The sequence below is a fragment of the Anabrus simplex genome, chromosome 3 (genome assembly GCF_040414725.1).
Source record: "Anabrus simplex isolate iqAnaSimp1 chromosome 3, ASM4041472v1, whole genome shotgun sequence".
Lineage (NCBI taxonomy): Eukaryota > Metazoa > Arthropoda > Insecta > Orthoptera > Tettigoniidae > Anabrus > Anabrus simplex.
Window position 1 is genome coordinate 206,922,951 of NC_090267.1, and position 20,902 is coordinate 206,943,852.

The window sequence follows — 20,902 nt, forward strand, 5'->3', positions numbered from 1 at the left end:
ATGTTGCAAATACCGTGGACAGCCAGGCGAACAAATTATTCTGTCATCCGGAAAATTGTAATGCAAGAACATTTATGCCAAGTTGTGTACCAGAGAATCCTGCAATTATTTGCTCACATTATGAGAAGAGAGGATGACAACCTGGAAAAATTAATTGTCCAAGGAAAAGTTTCTGGCACAAGGACACGAGGACGGGTCACAAAAAGATGGGTTGATCAAGTAAGAGAGATCATGGACTTACCATGAAGAGTTACTGTCCGGAAAACACAAGTACGTACAGAATGGTATCAGCTTATAAAAGAAACAACAAAGTCCTTGGGTCATGATACTCAGTCATGAGTGGAATGACTGGAGAGAGAGAGATTGTCAACAACATCAGCTACGATCAGCTTGTGCAATTCAACAAAAGTCTGCCTATCTTTGACTCATTGCATGAAGCTAATTTAAGTGTGGCATTAACTTGCATAGTCTATGTATACAATCAATAATGTGTGCAATGTTTTTACAATGTTGTGTTATCAACATCAGCACAATCAATTCATTTTATAAAGCCACCCATGTTGCATTGAATCTGTGCAATCCATGGACACAGTGATTTATTAACTTGTGTGTCATTTGGACATTGTGATTTACATCATATTCATGTTCGTGTCAGTTTTCGTTTAAAATGTTACCAAGGTTTTATTGACAAAACACCTACACATCGTGTTGCAACAAGATATAAAGACTTTTTATCTAATGGTTCTATCATGTCCTTACAATATTTTTAATGGTTTTTGTTTGTGACTGAAGATGTCTCGAAAGCAGGACAAAACATGTCTCATTAATATATATTAATGTAGTCTTATCAATAAGGACGATTTCATAGTATTGTAAAGGTGAAGCATTTGATGTAAAGATTTCACAAGTTAACACTTGGGGGATTCCTGCGGCCTGTGAGCAAAAGTGCGAAGCCTTAAATTATACTCCATGTATATTTATACTACCACTCATTAATTTCAGAATATCATAACATTTGTGTGGTATTTCAAATATGAACATGACAAAAAGTTTATTTCACTAAAAATATTATAATATAAACCTAAACATTTATACAATACAAACAGAAAAATTATATTTTATTTTCATCGAAGTATCCTCCCTTGGATTTAATGATTGCCTCACAAACTCTAGACATGCAGTTTTTCAGTTCTTGTAGGTATTTTGGGTTGATGTGATTCCACACATCTTAACAACATTCCAAAGATGTCCCTTGCTCAATATATGACCTTTCTGGATATGTCTGTCCACTTCATCCCATACCATTTCAATGGGATTACAATCGTGGCTATGGAACAGCCAGCCCATCTTTCAGAACCTTATGTTTTTCTTTTGAATGTTGATGTTTTGAATCATTGTCCTTTTTTAAGGTGAACACTTTCTCAATTAGCCACAATCCACTTGCTACTCATGATACCAAAATATTTAATGGTATGACTTTTGGTCCAAATGTCCTTCTATTTTCTCAATGTCTCCACCACTATATCCAGCAAAGTATCCCCAAACATAATAGAACCCCTGCCATGTTTAACTGTAGGTAGAATGCACTGCTGGGTTAATGTTTTTCCTTCAAAACAAATTTCTGGTATCAAAGACTGTTTCATCTGTGAACAGGACATTCTTCCAATCTTCATGTGTCCAAGTATGGTGTTTCCTAGCTCATTTGAGTGAATTATTTTTATTTATTAACTTTGAAAGGGAGTTTCTTCACTGCCACATGTCCTTTCAAGCCAGCTTCAGACAGTCCCCTTTTTTACTACAAGTAATGAGCTTCATTCCAGTTCCGTATTGACTTTCTCCACCATAGATAAAGATCTAGATATCCTACATATAACTAAAAAGGGAACTTTATTAAACTTTTTAGAAAATATTTATATAAACCTAATCAAGAATCGAATCCCATCTAAAATCTTAACAAAATCCAAGAAAAAACGAACTTCCTGGTTGACACAATAATCAAGAAAGATCTGAAGCAACGCTCAGTTAAGTCTGTCCCAACACGCATTGTTGGTCTGTCCTCCCATCCTTCCATTCACCCTCTGTTTCCTCCATCCAACACAACCTCAGAACGGTCGCCAGTCAGTGTGGAAGTCAACACCGACCCAATCTGATCTATACAAGCATAGGGCTGGAGGAAAGAGGAAGTGAGTAATATTTTGCAACTCTTCATATTATCTTTTATTCTGCTTCATTTTTTCATTCTCACACTCGGATTTTTGGTTTCACTTTTAGATCAATCAATAAATCAATCAATCAATCAATCAATCAATCAATACTGATCTGCATTTAGGGCAGTCACCTAGGTGGCAAATTCTCAATCTGTTGTTTTCCTAGCCTTTTCTTAAATGATTTCAAAGAAATTGGAAATTTATTGAACGTCTCCCTTGGTAAGTTATTCCAATCCCTAACTCCCCTTCCTATAAATTAATATTTGCCCCAGTTTGTCCTCTTGAAGTCCAACTTTATCTTCATATTGTGATCATTCCTACTTTTAAAGACGCCACTGAAACTTATTCGTCTACAAATGTCATTCCACGCCATCTCTCCTCTGACAGCTCGGAACATACCACTTATAATGTATATAGGAAAATATTTATTATTTTGCCATCTATTCAATACAATACAGAATGTTAACATATGAGTTAAAACATTGTTTAAATATAATGAGACATGTTTCACCTCTTCTTATGAGGCATCCTTAGTCAATATCAAAACCTTGTGTTTTACCTGGTACCTGGTTAAAGATTATTTTAATATATGTTGGAAGATGATGTATGTGAGATAAAGTTTACAGTCCATCATAAAAATGTTTCTGAAATAATTAAAACTCTAATACAATGACAAATTCGTACGTAGTCCACTTAATAAAGGAGACATCATTTAATCGTAAGTAACGTAATTGATGGCTTCAAGCTGTAGTCATTGCTTGATGTTGAAGGAAATTGACAAGCTAATACATAGTGGAAAGAATATAAAATTGGTTCAGTGTTGAATATACAATAAAATACAATAATAATACATTGATAAATTTGTACGTAGTTCACTTAAAGAAAAAGACGTCATTTGATTGTAAGTAACATAATTAGTGGCTTGAAGCCGTAGTCAACGCTTGATGTAGAAGGAAAGTGACAAGCCAATATAAAGTAGAAAGAATATACTACGCTGGCGTAGCACAGGGAGAGGTGATACTCCCACGTGGCGTGTCCCAGGTGGCAGATAGGGGGGGGGGGGGGTCCTAATCGGCTCGCCGGCAGACTTGAGGGAAATAAAATACCCCCTATCATTCATACATCATGACAGCTTGATTGAAACAATTGGGGTGTGTGTGTGTGTGTGGATTTGGACAATTATCATCATAATTCCAGTGATTACATCAGCAGCAGAACAAGTTTTTCAACAATTAAAGGAGTGAAGTAATTTATTAGAAATTAGAGCCTCCAAGAGAGACTTGCCTTTTCAATATTATCCATAGAGAGGAAATTTATTATTACCAAGCATGTTGGCCAAGCAGTTAGGGGCGCGCAGCTGTGAGGCTGAATTTGGGAGATAGTGGGTTTGAATCCACTGTTGGCAGCCCTGAAGATGGTTTTCCGTTGTTTCCCATTTTCACAACAGGCAAATGCTAGGGCTGTATATTAAGTAAGGCCGCAGTCGCTTCCTTCCCACTCCTAGTCCTTTCCTATCCCTTCATCACCATAAGACCTATCTGTGTCGGTGCAATGTACAGAAAATTGTAATAAAAATATTTTTTAAAATCCGAATTCCTATACTTAAATTTTAACATATAGAAAGAGAAGTAATATCTGAGTTGTATTAATATTTTAAAAAGTTTATCTTATTTTGATGAAGTGGCGCTCTGCTCCTATGTACCGTAAGACAAAATGCCACTGTGGAGGATAGCACAGAAGAGGGAGACTGAGAATTTTATAGTTAAGGGTGATGGAAATGAAGGAAAGAGGAAGAAAGATGTGGATAGCAGTGGAGATGAGAGCCCAAAATAGAATCTGCTAGTAATGCATTTTTAAAGCCTTATGTTGCTACACAAGTGATAACAGGTACAAATTAAGTGAGTATCCTTTACAAAATCATTTATTTAAATTAAGTGAAACTTTTCATTTGACTAATGACGTATGATTGAAGCATAAAGGTACAGTTTCTATCGCATAGATGTCATGGTAATTTGCCTTCTTACAAAAACCCCAAAGCCCTGATGGTGAAAGCAATTGCAGACATTAGTTTTGACATTAACAAAGAAAAAGAGCATAATACTGTTTACCAGGCAAGTTTGCTACACGGTATGCATTGTCAGCAGCTCTGAAGATGGTTTTCAATGGTTTCCCATTTTCACCCCAGGCAAATACTGGGTCTGTACCTTAATTAAGGCTGCAGTCACTAAAGTAACAATCATTACCACCATCTTTGCAATACTTGTTTTAATGAAAGCCTAAGGATGATGTTTAATTTTTATATAAATACAGTATTTGCTTCAACTTTTCTAAATATGTTCAAAACATACCTTACAGTTGTATAGTTACTACAAAGGCACAAGTATTAATTACAAATTATTATTATTTTGTAAATTGGTTCATGTTTGTGGGTTACTATAGTCACGTCCTAGTTCGTGAACCATGGGCAACGGCTGAGTGGCCTAGTAAGTGGTCCTGAGAGTCGGGATACCAGTTGCTATGGAATGGGAGTGGGCATCTCGGACATATTCTGAGTCATGGCCCTCCTTGTGCTCAGGCGGCTAGGACTATACAATTCACCGGTGGTCCATAACCCGTTAGAGGAGAGATCCTCACTTGGACTATGTGCAAGTAGGGTAGCATCCTGCTTCATGAATTTACCGAGCTCAGAACATTTTAAGCAAGCCTCGGACCTATGGGAGTAATGGAGTCCCACTCCCATTTGACAGGCGAGGAACTCCTTGGAAGCAACTTGGCGAACGAAATGGAACTCGATGGGGAGCTATCAGTATTAATGGGGCTTACGGAAGAAAGAAGGTAGAACTGGCTGAGTCAGCAAAGAGGATGCATCTGGATGTGCTAGGAGTGAGTGATATTCTGGTAAGGGGAGATAACGAGGAAGAGATAGGAGATTATAAAGTGTACTTGACGGGTGTTAGAAGGGGAAGGGCAGAGTCTGGGATAGGGCTCTTTATCAGGAGTACCATTGCAAGCAACATAGTTTCTGTTAGGCACGTAAATGAGCGAATGATGTGGGTAGATTTGTCAGTTGGAGGAATTAGGACAAGAATTGTGTCCGTGTATTCACCATGTGAGGGTGCAGATGAAGATGAAGTTGACAAGTTTTATGAAGCATTGAGTGACATCGTGGTCAGGGTAAACAGCAAGGATAGAATAGTGCTAATGGGCGATTTCAATGTGAGAGTTGGGAATAGAACTGAAGGATACGAAAGGGTGATTGGTAAATGTGGGGAAGATATGGAAGCTAATGGGAATGGGAAGAGTTTGCTGAACTTCTGTGCTAGTATGGGTTTAGCTGTTACGAATACATTCTGCAAGCATAAGGCTATTCACCGCTACACATAGGAGGCTAGGGGTACCAGATCCATAATAGACTATATCTTAACAGACTGTGAATTCAGGAAATCTGTTAGGAATGTACGAGTTTTCCGCGGATTTTTCGATGATACAGACCACTATCTGATCTGTAGTGAACTAAGTATCTCTAGGCCTAGGGTAGAGAAAGTGAAATCTGTCTGCAAACGAATAAGGGTAGAAAATCTCTAGGACGAGGAAATTAGACAGAAGTACATGGATATGATTAGTGAGAAGTTTCAAACAGTAGACAGTAAGCAGGTTCAGGATATAGAAAGTGAATGGGTGGTGTACAGGGATGCTGTAGTAGAAACAGCAAGGGAATGCCTAGGAACAACTGTGTGTAAAGATGGGAAAAGGCAAACATCTTGGTGGAATGATGAAGTGAGAGCAGCCTGTAAACGTAAAAAGAAGGCTTATCAGAAATGGGTCCAAACAAGGGCCAAGGCAGACAGGGATTTGTACGTAGATGAAAGAAACAGATCGAAACAAATAGTTGTTGAATCCAAAAAGAAGTCATGGGAAGATTTTGTTAACAACCTGGAAAGGCTAGGTCAGGCAGCAGGGAAACCTTTCTGGACAGTAATAAAGAATCTTAGGAAGGGAGAGAAAAAGGAAATGAACAGTGTTTTGAGTAGCTCAGGTGAACTCATAATAGATCCCAGGGAATCACTGGAGAGGTGGAGGGAATATTTTGAACATCTTCTCAATGTAAAAGGAAATCATCCTGGTGGTGTTGTGAACACCCAAGCTCATGGGGAGGAGGAAAATGATGTTGGTGAAATTATGCTTGAGGAAGTGGAAAGGATGGTAAATAAACTCCATTGTCATAAGGCACCAGGAATAGATGAAATTAGACCTGAAATGGTGAAGTATAGTGGGAAGGCAGGGATGAAATGGCTTCATAGAGTAGTAAAATTAGCGTGGAGTGTTGGTAAGGTACCTTCAGATTGGGCAAAAGCAGTAATTGCAGCTATCTATAAGCAAGGGAACAGGAAGGATTGCAACAACTATCGAGGTATCTCATTGATTAGTATACCAGGCAAAGTATTCACTGCCATCTTCGAAGGGAGGGTGCGATCAGTCGTTGAGAGCAAGTTGGATGAAAACCAGTGTGGTTTCAGACCACAGAGAGGCTGTCAGGATCAGATTTTCAGTATGCGCCAGGTAATTGAAAAATGCTACGAGAGGAATAGGCAGTTGTGTTTATGTTTCATAGATCTAGAGAAAGCATATGACAGGGTACTGAGGGAAAAGATGTTCACTATACTGGGGGACTATGGAATTAAAGGTAGATTATTAAAATCAATCAAAGGCATTTATGTTGACAATTGGGCTTCAGTGAGAATTGATGGTAGAATGAGTTCTTGGTTCAGGGTACTTACAGGGGTGAGACAAGGCTGTAATCTTTCACCTTTGCTGTTCGTAGTTTACATGGATCATCTGCTGAAAGGTATAAAATGACAGGGAGGGATTCTGTTAGGTGGAAATGTAGTAAGCAGTTTGGCCTATGCTGACGACTTGGTCTTAATGGCAGACTGTGCCGAAAGCCTGCAGTCTAATATCTTGGAACTTGAAAATAGGTGCAATGAGTTTGGTATGAAAATTAGCCTCTCGAAGACTAAATTGATGTCAGTGGGTAAGAAATTCAACAGAACTGAATGTCAGATTGGTGATACAAAGCTAGAACAGGTTGATAATTTCAAGTATTTAGGTTGTGTGTTCTCCCAGGATGGTACTATAGTAAGTGAGATTGAATCAAGGTGTCATAAAGCTAATGCAGTGAGCTCGCAGTTGCGATCAGCAGTATTCTGTAAGAAGGAAGTCAGCTCCCAGACGAAACTATCTTTACATCGGTCTGTTTTCAGACCAACTTTGCTTTACGGGAGCGAAAGCTGGGTGGACTCAGGATATCTTATTCATAAGTTAGAAGTAACAGGCATGAAAGTAGCAAGAATGATTGCTGGTACAAACAGGTGGGAACAATGGCAGGAGGGTACTCGGAATGAGGAGATAAAGGCTAATTTAGGAATGAACTCGATGGATGAAGCTGTACGCATAAACCGGCTTTGGTAGTGGGGTCATGTGAGGCAAATGGAGGAGGATAGGTTACCTAGGAGAATAATGGACTCTGCTATGGAGGGTAAGAGAAGTAGAGGGAGACCAAGACGACGATGGTTAGACTCGGTTTCTAACAATTTAAAGATAAGAGGTATAGAACTAAATGAGGCCACAACACTAGTTGCAAATCGAGGATTGTGGCGACGTTTAGTAAATTCACAGAGGCTTGCAGACTGAACGCTGAGAGGCATAACAGTCTATAATGATAATGTATGTATGTATGTATGTATGTATGTAAATTGAAGGATTTATGAATTCAAATGGAGAAGAAAATACTGTTTTGCTCTTAAAACTGTCCTGTGTGATAGTTCAACAACCTATGATCATTTTTTCCAAACACTTCATCTACTCTCATATTCATTTTAGTGTTTCTCCTTAAACTTACCTAAGCTTATATGATAGTATTTTTGCCACTTGATGCTGGTTCTAAATAGACCTGAAAAGTTATTACAAATAACATGCGTGCTCCCAGCAGTGGTCACAAGAAGATATGCTTGCAAGAAGACCAGGCTCCGGACATCCCCGTGGCACCACCAAGAGGGAGGACCAGCGTATTCGGCGTATGGCTGTGGCGCAATGGACTGCATCTGCAGCAGCAATTAGAGTGGCAGTTGGCACCACAATGATGCAATAAACTGTTTGAAATCGGTTACTTGAAGGACTACTCCGAGCCAGATGCCCTGCGGCATATATACCATTTACCCCAAACCACCCCGTCTGTGACTTCAGTGGTGTCAAGCAAGAGCGCATTGGAGGATGGAGTGGAGGTCCATTGTGTTTTCCGATGAAAGCTGGTTCTGCCTTGGTACCAGTGATGGCTGCGTGTTGGTTGGAGGGAGGCCAGGTGAGCACCTGCATTCCACCTGTCTGCAGCATTGACGCACTGGACCTACAGCGGAAGTTCTGATCTACAGAGAAATTTCCTATAACTGCAGGAGCTCTCTTGTGGTTATCCCACACACCCTGACTGCAGATGTGTACGTCTGTCTGGTGATTCAACCTGTTGTGCTGCCATTCATGAATAGCATTCCCGGGGGCATTTTCCAACAGGATAACGCATTCCCCCATGCCGCTGTTGTAACCCAACGTGTTCTACAGATTGTCAACATGTTACCTTGGCCTGCTTGATCCCCTGATCTGTCCCCAATCGAGCACGTATGGAACATCATTGGACGACAACTCTGGTGTCATCTACAACTGGCATTAACCATCTCTGTATTGACCTACCAAGTGCAACAGGCATGGAACTTCATCCCACAAGCTGACATCCAGCACCTGTACAACACAATGCATGCACGTTTTCATGCCTGCACTTAACAGTCAGGTGACTACACTCCTTATTGATGGACCAGCATGGCACATTTGCAATGGCTTTTCTCATGTGAATATTAACCTGTAGTCTTGTACCTTTAATCAATTAAATATGTTACCTCGACAAATATAATGCCATAATTTCCGTATTCTACATTCCTTATTTCATGGTGTTTGGATATATTTTTTCCACCAGTGTAATATCAGCAGTCTAATTTGCCATGAATGAACTGCAGGCGAAGATAAAATTCCTTTTTTAAATATGATCAATTTTCAAAACTTCAAGCAGTTGGCTGTACAAAAGAAGCATATGTCTTCATCGCAGCATCAGAGGAGCTACCTTGCAATGTGTAGTGCCCTGCAAAGGGTGTTAAACCAATTTACCTGAATTTAATTATACAAATTGAGCATTGTAAGAGTATTATGAGCAATGCTGCCAAAATAAAATAACATAAGAGAAATGAGATGAATGTTTATACTGCTATGCTACGTAACAGTAATTAGTTGAGTGTAACCTTATTAGAAATGATTCTGGTTCATAATCTTATACATAGAATAGTGACCTATAACATGTTCTTATTTCTGTCACTCCTAATTATAATTTTGTTCTTGAGCATATAGTTGTATTTTATGCGTCTTTGACACATACAGTACACAACTTGCATTCACTGCCTGTTAATTCTTTCCTTAACCCTTTTTTTTGTTTTCACCTTCATCTTACCACCCACACTTACAATACCAGGTGTATGCATAAGTTTTTTGCCGATTTTTGTGGTAAAGAAAACACTTAATTTTCAAAGGAAATTCATTTTTTGTTTATTAAAAATATTGGGCATCCGCTTCTACACACTTCACCCATTTGTAAGGTAAGTTATGAATACCATGCCAGAAAAACTGCTTGCCTTTTGTGGCAAATCATTCGTCGAGCCATTTTCCAACTTCCTTGAAATTGCTGAAGTGCTGTTCTACCAATGTGTGCCCCATTGATGCGAAAAGGTGATAGTCAGATGGCGCCAGGTCAAGGAAGTATGACGGGTGCAGAAGGATGTCCCATCCAATGGATTTCAAGGTGTCTTTCACTGGTTTTGCTGTGTGAGACGGCACATTGTTGTGTAACAAAATCACTTTGCCATGTCTTCTGGCCCATTCCAGTCGTCTTTCCATCAATGCATGATTTAAATTAATCCTTTGTTGGTGATAGCGTTGTGCATTAATGGTTTCGCTGGGCTTCAAGAGTTCATAATACACAATACCGTTCTGGTCCCACCAGACACAAAGCATGGTCTTCTTGCCGAAGCGATTTGTCGAAACCATGTCTCACATGTTCTAATTGATGGAGCGTGTTCACCATACATTTCTACCAGCAAATGATGACTTTCCACAGCCTTTTACTCTTGATTAACACATTCACTCCCGTAGATGCCGTAAGGCATTTAAGAGCAGCATACGTGCAGGACCGTATCTGAGTTAAGGCGTTTCAGGTCACGCGATGTAAACATTGTTTCAAATTTAGTGCTTAATTCGTACGAAGTGGTAGTTTCTGTTGAAAACCATAGATGGCATATAAATGAACAGTCCCTCACTCTGACTACCTGAACAGAGGGTACATTCCAATGCTTTCTTTCTTTCTTTCTTTTTTCTTTTGAGTAAACATGGACCTAAGCCAGTCGTGGTATTCTTGTGAGGGTGTGTAGTGAAGTGAGTTATTGTGTCGTGATAACATGACAAATTACAAACGCAGTATACGAAGTGAGGAACTTGAAGACAAAATACTGAACGATAATTCTGGTGATGAACTTATCTCTGATTTCATTGATAGCGAAAGCAATTCTGATAATGATACACCAGACTTTGGGCAATGTGTGAAATTTAGCACATTCAAATAACCGATACACATCTGTCTTATTGCCTGCCTGCAAGCAAGTTCAGTGGCCGGGTAGGATTAAATGTTGACGTCGAAAATAGAAACGAAATTATGTCTTTCCTCAATTTATTTGTAAATGACGATTTCTTTGAATATGTATGCCATCAGACAAACCTTTATGTGAACAAGTTATTAGTGCAGCACCACGTCCATTCATTAAATAGGCCTATTCTATTTCAGAAGTGGAAACCGGTCGACATAAATGAGATGAAAAGTTTTTAGGACTAATGTTTGTAATCGGAATAATTCAAAAACCAGATCTGAAAATATACTAGACAGAGGACACTATTTTCGGCTCACCAATTTTTTTTAAAACCATGGAACAAACCCGATTTGAAAAACATATTTTCATTCTTGCACTTTAACGACAGCCATCATTATGAGGGGAATTCTGATAGGCTATACAAAATTAGGCCGATTCTCGAAAGGCTCAGCGACCAGTTTCTGTACATAACCTGTAATGTAAAATAGTGCAATTTACAAATGAGGGGATTTAGAAAGGCTGGGCTGGAGGTTTAAATCACCCACTGAGGAGCTGGTAGTCACCGTGTTAAATAAGAAAGGTAACGAGTGCTGCAAATGTTCTTTTTCAGGCACACACGTCGACATGATCACTGAACGATACAACACTGACACTAGTGTTTGGCAGACTCAACTTGTGTGTTGGTAGATTAATATCAGACGAACAAACTGACGTAGGTGTCAGTGTAGGCCTACTATTCGTTAGCACCATCTCTTGGTGAAACCGGAAAAGATTTATGCATACATCTGGTAGTGTTATTGTGGAAAGAGTCAGATAGACCAGTGTGATGAACTGATTGAATTATTACTACATTTGCCAGGAATGCTACTAAAACTCTCACATAGATCTTTAGCAGTAGTATATATTCTTAATACATCCTGTTTCTACTAACAGTTCATATGTTGTAGAACCTCATGATGTGGATTAGATTGTAGGTGAGAATCATTTTGTGTTTCCTTATTGCAGGGTCAAAGACATGGAACTTTAAAGATATGTTTGAAAAAGTGGTTGGCAGTGAATCTCATCGTCGTTGTAGACTGTGTGGCAAGGTGGTGATGCATATTTGGAACCACTACCACGTCCATTTCCCAGGGCGCTACCGCTGCCAGTTGTGTCCAGGGGTGTTCTCGCGCAACGACTCACTTCGAACACATTGCAAATTAAAACATCCATACAACAACCCTTATGTACCCCTGTCACAGCCTTATAATGATGTGCCTTTTCAGTGAAATCAGATTTTGTTGGAACACAAGGAAATACCTTGATTTTAGAATTCTCTTACTTTTAGGTTACAGAGATTATATCTCATGAAATATCAGCATAATTTTAAAAAATTCCTCTATTACATTTCTTGCTAGAATGTAAAAATGATATAATTTATTTTTAGCTTACAGGGATTATTTCTCATGAAATATCAGCATTATTTTTAAAATTCCTCTTTAACATTTTCTTGCTAGAATGTAAAAATGATATAGTAGATTTGTGTCACTGTGAATTGTTGAGCATTTGAAAGAGCTTTATTTGCTAGAAATCACTTTGGCTTTTATTGAATTATAACATGATGAAATGCATCAATTAAATATTTTCCAACAAAAAATATGTGACATTCGTTATTTAATTACCATATGACCTGCTCCATCTCCTATATATATAATTTAAAAAAGTACACTAGGAACAGTTATATTAATCTTTCATGAAGACCAGATTATGTAATAATTTCTCAGGCAGTGTACTTAGGTTTAACTTTTTATAACTCAAAAATCCAAGTTTACCTTGTCCCATCTGGACCTGTTGCTACTGATTGTCACTCTGTGAATATTGCATTCTTTGAATTACACCAATACACTCTATCAGCTTGCATCAAAAACCTAACAGTAATTAGTTTAATGTAACCTTATTAGAAATTATTCTGGTTCATAATCATACATAGAATAGTGACCTATAATATTCTACTTAAGCAGCAGCATTCATCCATCGGAAAACCTTCTCTGAAATCCATTATGCAACACTTCCTTTCTTAAAGAATACCTATGATTTTCTCTCTTGGCTAAGATGTTTCTGTGCTGCCTCCTCCCTGATTTATATACATATACTGTAAACATACAAGATATAGGGCTTGCCATTGTGTATAGCTTTTGGTTTTTTCCAACTACTAGATGTTTCTGGAACCATACTGCCTTTTTGATTTTAAACAGTCAGAGGCATGAGGATACCACTTTACATTGTCTGATTTTTGTATATGGAAGTTTAAAAATTTAGATTTTAAGCTATCCGACCATTTGTATCTGTTACCATAAAAAAGAAAACAAGGATATGCAAAGAATCACGTGTTTTTCATCTAATTGTTTTGAGGCTATCTATATGCATCCTGTATTTGATGAGGCATACGGGGTGAAAGGGAATATTGTACGATGATCATTCAGGAAAGAAGAGAATGACATTTGCAAAGCATGAATGAAAAAAAAAAAAAAAAAAATTCAGACATACTGTACATACATACAATCCTGTCAGAAGCACTACTATAACTTACAGAGCATTATAAATTAAAATAATATAAATATATGTGCAATATATACATTTGACAATATTTTTCAAACTGTCACTGCTCAAAAGTTTGCAACATTCAGTGCATTTGGTGTTGCATCTAGGAGGTCCTTCATTGAGTTTCTAGAGGGACATATTATCAACTGGAGCAGGCGAGATCTTGTCTGCTCAGCTCCACGCCCACATATCACTGTTTTGATGTGGCAACCCCACTTCTGAAGATTGCTCTTGCATGTCATTACAACTAAACAAAGCCTGTTGTGCAACTTCTATGTTAACCATTTCTCTGTATGATCAGAGGGAAAGTCTCATTTGGTGTGAGCCAGTCCATTCTATTCTTGTACCTTGTACTCTACCTTATCAATTCGGGCTCGTTGAGGTGTCCCTAATAGGGCTTCTGTTGATTTGAGGAAGCTTTTCCTTTATTTTAGTCATGGTTGTGCCAGCTGATAGCCATACAGAGGGTGAGTTTCAGATGTCAACACCATCTTCATCTCATTTCTCGACGCTGTCTCTTGTTGAATGTCAGGAGGTATAATCCCAGCAAGGCAGTATAGCTTCTCCATATGCGTAGGCCACAGATATCCTGTGATGATGTGGCAAGTCTCATTGAGTGCTACATCAACAATTTTGGCATGTCTAGAATTGTTCCAGACTGGCATGCCAATTCAACTGTAGAGTAACATAGCACGAGAGCAGAGGTTCTCACTGGGTTCTCACTGTACATAGATGTGGTCCTCATGTTGATTTGTCAGCTTCCGAACAACATTGCTACTGGCTGCCACTTTCTGCTTGGTGTTTGAGCAGTGTTTCTAGATATTTTGGAGTTTTTCAGTGTTCCGGGGGTGTTCCTTCCCATGTAATCTGAAGAGTTCTAGCAGCTTGCCTATTCCTTAGGTACTGTGATGGTACTTTTATGTAACATACTGTGATACAATAGGTAAGAACATGCACCGCGCTACAGAGGCTTGCTTCTGTATGCTGTGAGTCACTTCAGTCACAACGACAAGTGATGTGGCAAACAGAACACACCTGGATGAATATCAGAGTAGTGGAGTGAACCAAAACAAGCACACAAACTGGTTATGTACCTTGATGTTTAGAAACACTCACTGTGTGTCATAAACACAGACACCAGAGCCATGGTTGTTTTTCTGATGATGGTCATCCATATGTAGTGAGTATGTATGTGTTAATAAACACCAAGCATGCATTGTAAAGCAAAATGAAAAGATTGACTTAAGTCCTTCTGGACAATAATAGGATGTTGACAGCTTTGCCATATTGCAGCGAATACCCTTCCCATACATCCCTTATGTTTTCAGTGTAACTTTCCCTTACACTCTGTATTATGCATCATTTGTGTTCTTCCAGCCACTACAGAAAAATTAATGAAGAGGTCCAAAGCCCACAGCTTAAAATCCAAAGATCTGATTTCTGTCTGCCAGTATATTTTTTCCCAATGTAGTATCATATTTATGGCAACTAATAAGCACAGCTTAATTGTTATGGAGACTCTGGAACCATATAGACTCAACTGAAATGTTGACTGACTGTCATACAACAGTGGACTTACAAGAATTATAATCCAGCTCCACAGCTAAATGGTTAGTGTGTTGGCCTTTGGTCCAAGGGGTTCCGGATTGGTGATTTTAACTTTAATTGGTTAATTCTGATGGCTCTGGGACTGGGTGTGTGTGTGTCATTTTCAGCATTAGAATTCATCATAGCTAGGGTCTCATTCTCATAGACACATGGATCACTTATAGCTGTCAACTCAAAAGACATGCACCAGGCCTTTCTGGAGGCCACACACCATTATTATTATTATTATTATTATTCATTGCTTTCGTCAGCTGTAGAGAAGACCCGAATTACCAAAAATGCATCTAAGTCTACAGAGAGGGATATGAAATTGTTAGTTTAATAATCAAGAAATATAATAGACCCAGGTTTAGCTACTGGTCTATCCTTTCTATTTTTTATTCTATTCATGTAATTTCGTAGCAAGCCCTAATGACTAAACTCAAAGTCTGGGAGTTGCATTCTTGACTTATGGAAGGAAATACATTATTTTGTATGTTATTCTAAGCAGTGAGAACCTTTGTAACTGAAATAGTGTCAACGTGAAGTTTTGAAGAACAGGACAGATATCCAAAAGCTAAATATAAGATTCAGTTTGAGCCTTATTTTTATAATTTTGTAATCAATTTCCTTTGCATTTAATTCTGTAATAGCTCAGTGCAGTAACTTATAGTCTTAAAATAGTAACTCCTATTTCTCCTGTTGCAGACACGCACTCGTTCCACAAGTCTGAAATGTTTGCACGGTTAGGAGGCAGCAAGAAACATCACCAGTGTACGCTCTGTGGCAAGGTGGTTACAAATTCTCGCAATCATTACTATGTCCATTTTCCAGGACAGTACACTTGCCAGTATTGTCATGCAACCTACACACGCAGTGACACATTGTTCATGCACATCAAAAGGAATCATCCTGGTCACAGAGCATAAGTTTTAGTCCCTGCTTAATTATTTCATCTGTGTTTCATAATCATAACACATGAAACAAATGAAATGTAAACATTTTTGACTCAAAATACATTCACAGAATGTGACTTTCCCTTATTGTGAGTAGGCCTACTGCTTCTAAAATGAAGTTAGATTTTATAGCTGTGTATTTCATAACAGACTGGGTATTTTGATTGAATATATTTGTAGAAGATGTAGTCCTTTTAGACTTATGTATTGAATTGTAACCTATTTATAAATGTTGCACTTAGTTTATTATTTCATAAACTATTGTGCTATTGTTATTATTATTATTATTATTATTATTATTATTATTATTATTATTATTATTATTATTATTATTATTAAGTAGAGTTAAACAGAAAATATTTTGTAAATAAATATTCCACAAAAAAAAAGAAAAGTACCAGTTATATTAGACATTTTATTGATCCATGTGGACATTTACTGGTGTTGTTAAAACGTATTATTTTCATAAGAAATGAGAAATACTTTAAATGTTTAATCTTAGTTCCATGGATTATTATTTTCTTTATAGTAATGAAGATACATCTTAAAATAGGAGTCTTAAAACTTTGGTTTACCAAACTTCCTTTAATTATAATTTTCTTCCAAGATAATTTCAAGTTCAAATGTGCCTAGAAAAATTAACTGTCCTCTCATAGATTAAAAAGACATTTCAGTTGGAGAAATGTGGCCACAAATCTGAAACATTAATATGGGGGAGGCATAGGTTTACCATTCCACTTTTCAGTTAGACTTTATATCCAAATTTTAAGTTTTGTAGCATAGCAAGATGTATAACTGGCCCATTAATAAGAAATATACAATTGAAATACAAATTGAAGAGTAGCATTTGAAGCAGTTAATCAGTTTAAATAATTATGTAAAGTTTGGAAATGTGTGCGAGACATTTTTGAAGAGTGGTGAATTTTTTTTTTTTTTTTTTTTGGTCTGAAATACAAAGTGTAGTATTATAGCTTCAATCATAAGTGAACTCCTAACAAACATTGATTCATTTTTTACCCTTTAATGGAAATCAGATCAAATTAGAGTATTGGTTATTACTTCTTTTTTTTCTGTACCTGCTTGAAACTTTAATTCTTTACACTGGTATGAACTCCTAGGTCATGTTTGCCATTGACTATATGCCTAAAGTACACCCCAATTTTTCAAAACTTTATTTAATAGACACCAAGGTGCTAATCTTTAGCTGAATGAAGGTCATCACTTGTATCATTGGTGGCAGAAAAATAACTTTTTCAGTTATGACCTATTATAATGTGTTTCCAAAAATTGGGAACCTTCATCTGTATGTTTCTATTCTTTTAGTTCTCCCTTTAAAGTTGCTCTCTAATATGGATAGGTTTTTGGGTTTTGCCAAAATAAGGAATGGGCTAGGACTGGAAAGGTAGCTGGCATGACATTAATTAAGGTACAGTTTCCACATTTGTCAGGTGTGCAAATGGGAAACAACAGAAATTGATCTTAAAGGCCACCAATGGTTGAGTTTGAACCCACTATTACTTACAGCTTCATACTGAATGGCTGAGAAGCATATACTGTACTGTACTACGTATAAATCTATTTTTTTTTAAAAAATCAAGTTTTTAGTGCTGTATTTTACTGCACTCTCTTCTGTGAGAGTAGTCTAAAAACTTTGCCTTGCTTGGATATTTATTATTGATTTGGACAAAGAATGACTGTGGCATATTAGTTAAATATAGCATTTTGTTTATGTGAGAAGACACTTATGCTCTGTGTCTCCATTCTTTCCTTTAGATGTTTGTGAAACAGCTCTTTTGAATCTTGTGCCTTATGTTCTCTTTAATCACTGTTCCTGAGCAATATGTTTATTGTAAATGTATCCATTTTTAACCTGCTAACTGTTGCAATGATAACTGGATATATTATTCTTGAAATGTGAATCAAATCTTATATTACTAGGGCCCGGATGTTTATGACATGTCATTTTTTTCCTTTATATTATTGCCATGGAAAATTTAAGTTAAGCATGATTTTATCTATGGTGACTAAAATTATGCAATTTTCACAGGACATATAAAGTTATATTTTGGCTTTTAAAATGTTTTTTGTCATTTTCTGGTAATTTTTCAGATTATGCTCATATTTCCCGATGATTTTTTGTATATTTTTTGTATTTATATCTTTTTATTCTATTTTCACATACCTGCTTGCAATCATCTCAAAGACAGATTTTTCACATCTCCTAATTGTTGTCTGTAATTTCTTACAATTATCTTTATTAGAAATATATATTTATGTGAATTAGGAGGGTAAGCTATATAGAAAGAGACAGATGCATATAGCTCGACAGAATACTGAGCCTCATTTGAACTCTGATGATTTCACGTATTTCAAATATGCCCCAATAACATCCTGCAATGTTGAGCAGTCTTTCTCACGTTACAAGTCAGTGTTGCATGAAAATAGAAAATCACTCCTTTCTGAAAACTTCTTTGTGATTGCCCATCAAATTATGACATTTATTTCATTCTGTGCAGAGGCGAGAGTTACCCCTTGATTGAGTAACTGAATAAATTCAAAATATAATAATAAAATTAATATTATTATTGAATGTTCTATATTTTAAAAGTATATTTTCAATATAATGTTAATTTAAAAAGCAGCAAGATTTTGGAGATTTCAAAAATGTGACAAAAAACGTTTAAGTCATATTTATTGTCATATTTTAATACATTTTTAGATCATAAATGCTTGCATATTTCTAATATTTTTAGGTCATAAACATCCAGGCCCTATATTACTGTACTTATAATGTATGGTACTAAAAGTGGCATTAAAAATTGGTGACTGAAACAATGTGCAGAAGATTTCTGGAAATTGCTACAAATCTAAAGGAGAAATCACAAAAATATATTATGTTTAGAATTTTGTGGGTAGCAACTTGAGTGAGTATGCATTTTGTTAATACACTATAATGTACTGCCATTTACATATTTTCCTGCCATTGTAATGTATAAATATCTTACAGTTTTAGCTTGTTAAATACAGTATTGATTATTCCTCATTAATGTGAAAATAAACTCTAGATAGGAATAGAAGAGAGAATTGACATGAAATATTAATATTTTTAATAACAACTAATATCATCTTTCTATTATTTTTTGTAGTTACTAGTCAAGTTTACAGTAATAGAAATAATTATTATTATAATATATGTTTAGTATCCTTGCAATTGCTGTGGATTTTAAGAGACACTAGTGGGCTGCATTTTGCATTTTTCTTTAACATGCCAGTAAATCTACTAACATAAACTTACCAGCCCCTTGCGATGCATGCTGTCACATTTATTACAATTCTGAAATACATTGGTCCCTCTCCCTAAACTGCAGTAATATAACAAGATATGTGGTTACAGACTAAAAACCAGCAGAAACCATGAGCACGACTATTAATTCATTGTGAGTACCCCAAATGAACACGTAAAACTAGCACAGATACGAAGAATATGTACCTTACAATAGGAGGTGCACACACAGACCAGGAACAGGTATTGTATAGGCAGGAAACTGCACGTTGCATGTCAAGCCTCTGCATATCAAGCCTTGCAATTGCTCACTTGGCAGGGGTGCAGTTGGAGTTGTGATGGTAGACATTGCTCGAAAGTTCGAATCCCATGTAATATTTTTATACAGCCATTTGTGGCAAGGTTGCATACTACATAGCGTGTACAGACTGAAAAGGGCCATTGGTATGGTGGCATATGGTATGGAGCTGGCTTGGAAGAGGCTAGGAAACATGTGACAGGATTTCAGTTACGTTTTTTAACGCAGCACTTGCTTGAACTGACAACTTCTATGGTTGATACAGAGCTGCATGCGATGTTGTAAGAACCATCTGGCATGTTGCAACATCTCCGGTATAACGTTTCGGCATGCCTCAGTGATGACCAGAATTGTGAGCAGGCATCACGGGATGATCTCGAGCAGGCCATTTCCTTCCTGGGGATGCTGTAGCCCTCAGACATATTTCCACACTCTAAAATGTCATGCCTGTTGGTTGTCGTCTATCCGGATAGCATTCTTTATACAGGCATTGTACCTGATATGCATTTAGTTTCTCTATAGATGAGGGGGAAGAGAGTGATGAAGAATGTCCCACAATTTGGAACAGGATTTTTGGTCAGCCTTAAAATAATAAACTCAGTTCAAGAATTCAGATCACAGTCTCCACGACTCTCAACGCTCACCTTAAAGGCATCTAATAAAATCTATACTATAATAAATGCCCATGCTCCCACTAATGATAAAAACAACTCCTCAAAAGACCAGGAGGAAACAGGAGAATTTTGGGACCTATTGGACCAGACCATAGATAACATCCCCAAACACCATATAAAATTATTAATAGGCGACTTCAACGCTCAACTAGGCAGAGAAAGAAAATACCGTGACATCATCGGAAAATGGCCAGCACACAAGAAAACAAATAAAAATGGAGAGAGACTAGTTGACCTGTGTAGAAACCATAATTTAATCTCAAAATCTACATGTTTTAAGAGGAAACCTCAAAAACTCAAAACATGGAAACACCCTGACTACACTAAAGGAGAATGGCAACTGGACCACGTCTGCATGGACAAATACCACCACAAAGAGATCTATAACGTCAGAGTCCTCCGAGGAATAGACACAGGTTCAGATCACTACGTAGTTAAAATTAAAATTAAACTCACTCCCCAGAGGAGACAACAAAAGCAAGCCCTTAAAACTAAAAGAAAAATAGATCCTACCCAGCTAATCAACAACAAAAATTACCAGAAAGCAACTGAAAAAATAAAAATCACAGACAAACTTGAAGACTT

At 37.2% G+C, this 20,902-nt stretch overlaps 1 protein-coding gene across 2 annotated transcripts in view; it reads left to right on the forward strand.

Moving 5' to 3' along the window:
• The window catches only part of LOC136866151 (protein tramtrack, beta isoform), a 625,536-nt gene that overhangs the window by 562,658 nt on the left and 41,976 nt on the right, over positions 1 to 20,902 (forward strand). Inside the window, exon 5 of one of the 2 annotated variants that reach the window (XM_067142864.2) lies at positions 11,945 to 12,560. The exons of the other annotated variant lie outside the window; for it this stretch is intronic. Coding sequence (XP_066998965.1) covers positions 11,945 to 12,207 — 263 coding nt within the window. The 3' untranslated portion in view covers positions 12,208 to 12,560. Of the gene's footprint in view, positions 1 to 11,944; positions 12,561 to 20,902 lie in introns of those variants that run through there. 2 annotated transcript variants of the gene reach the window in all.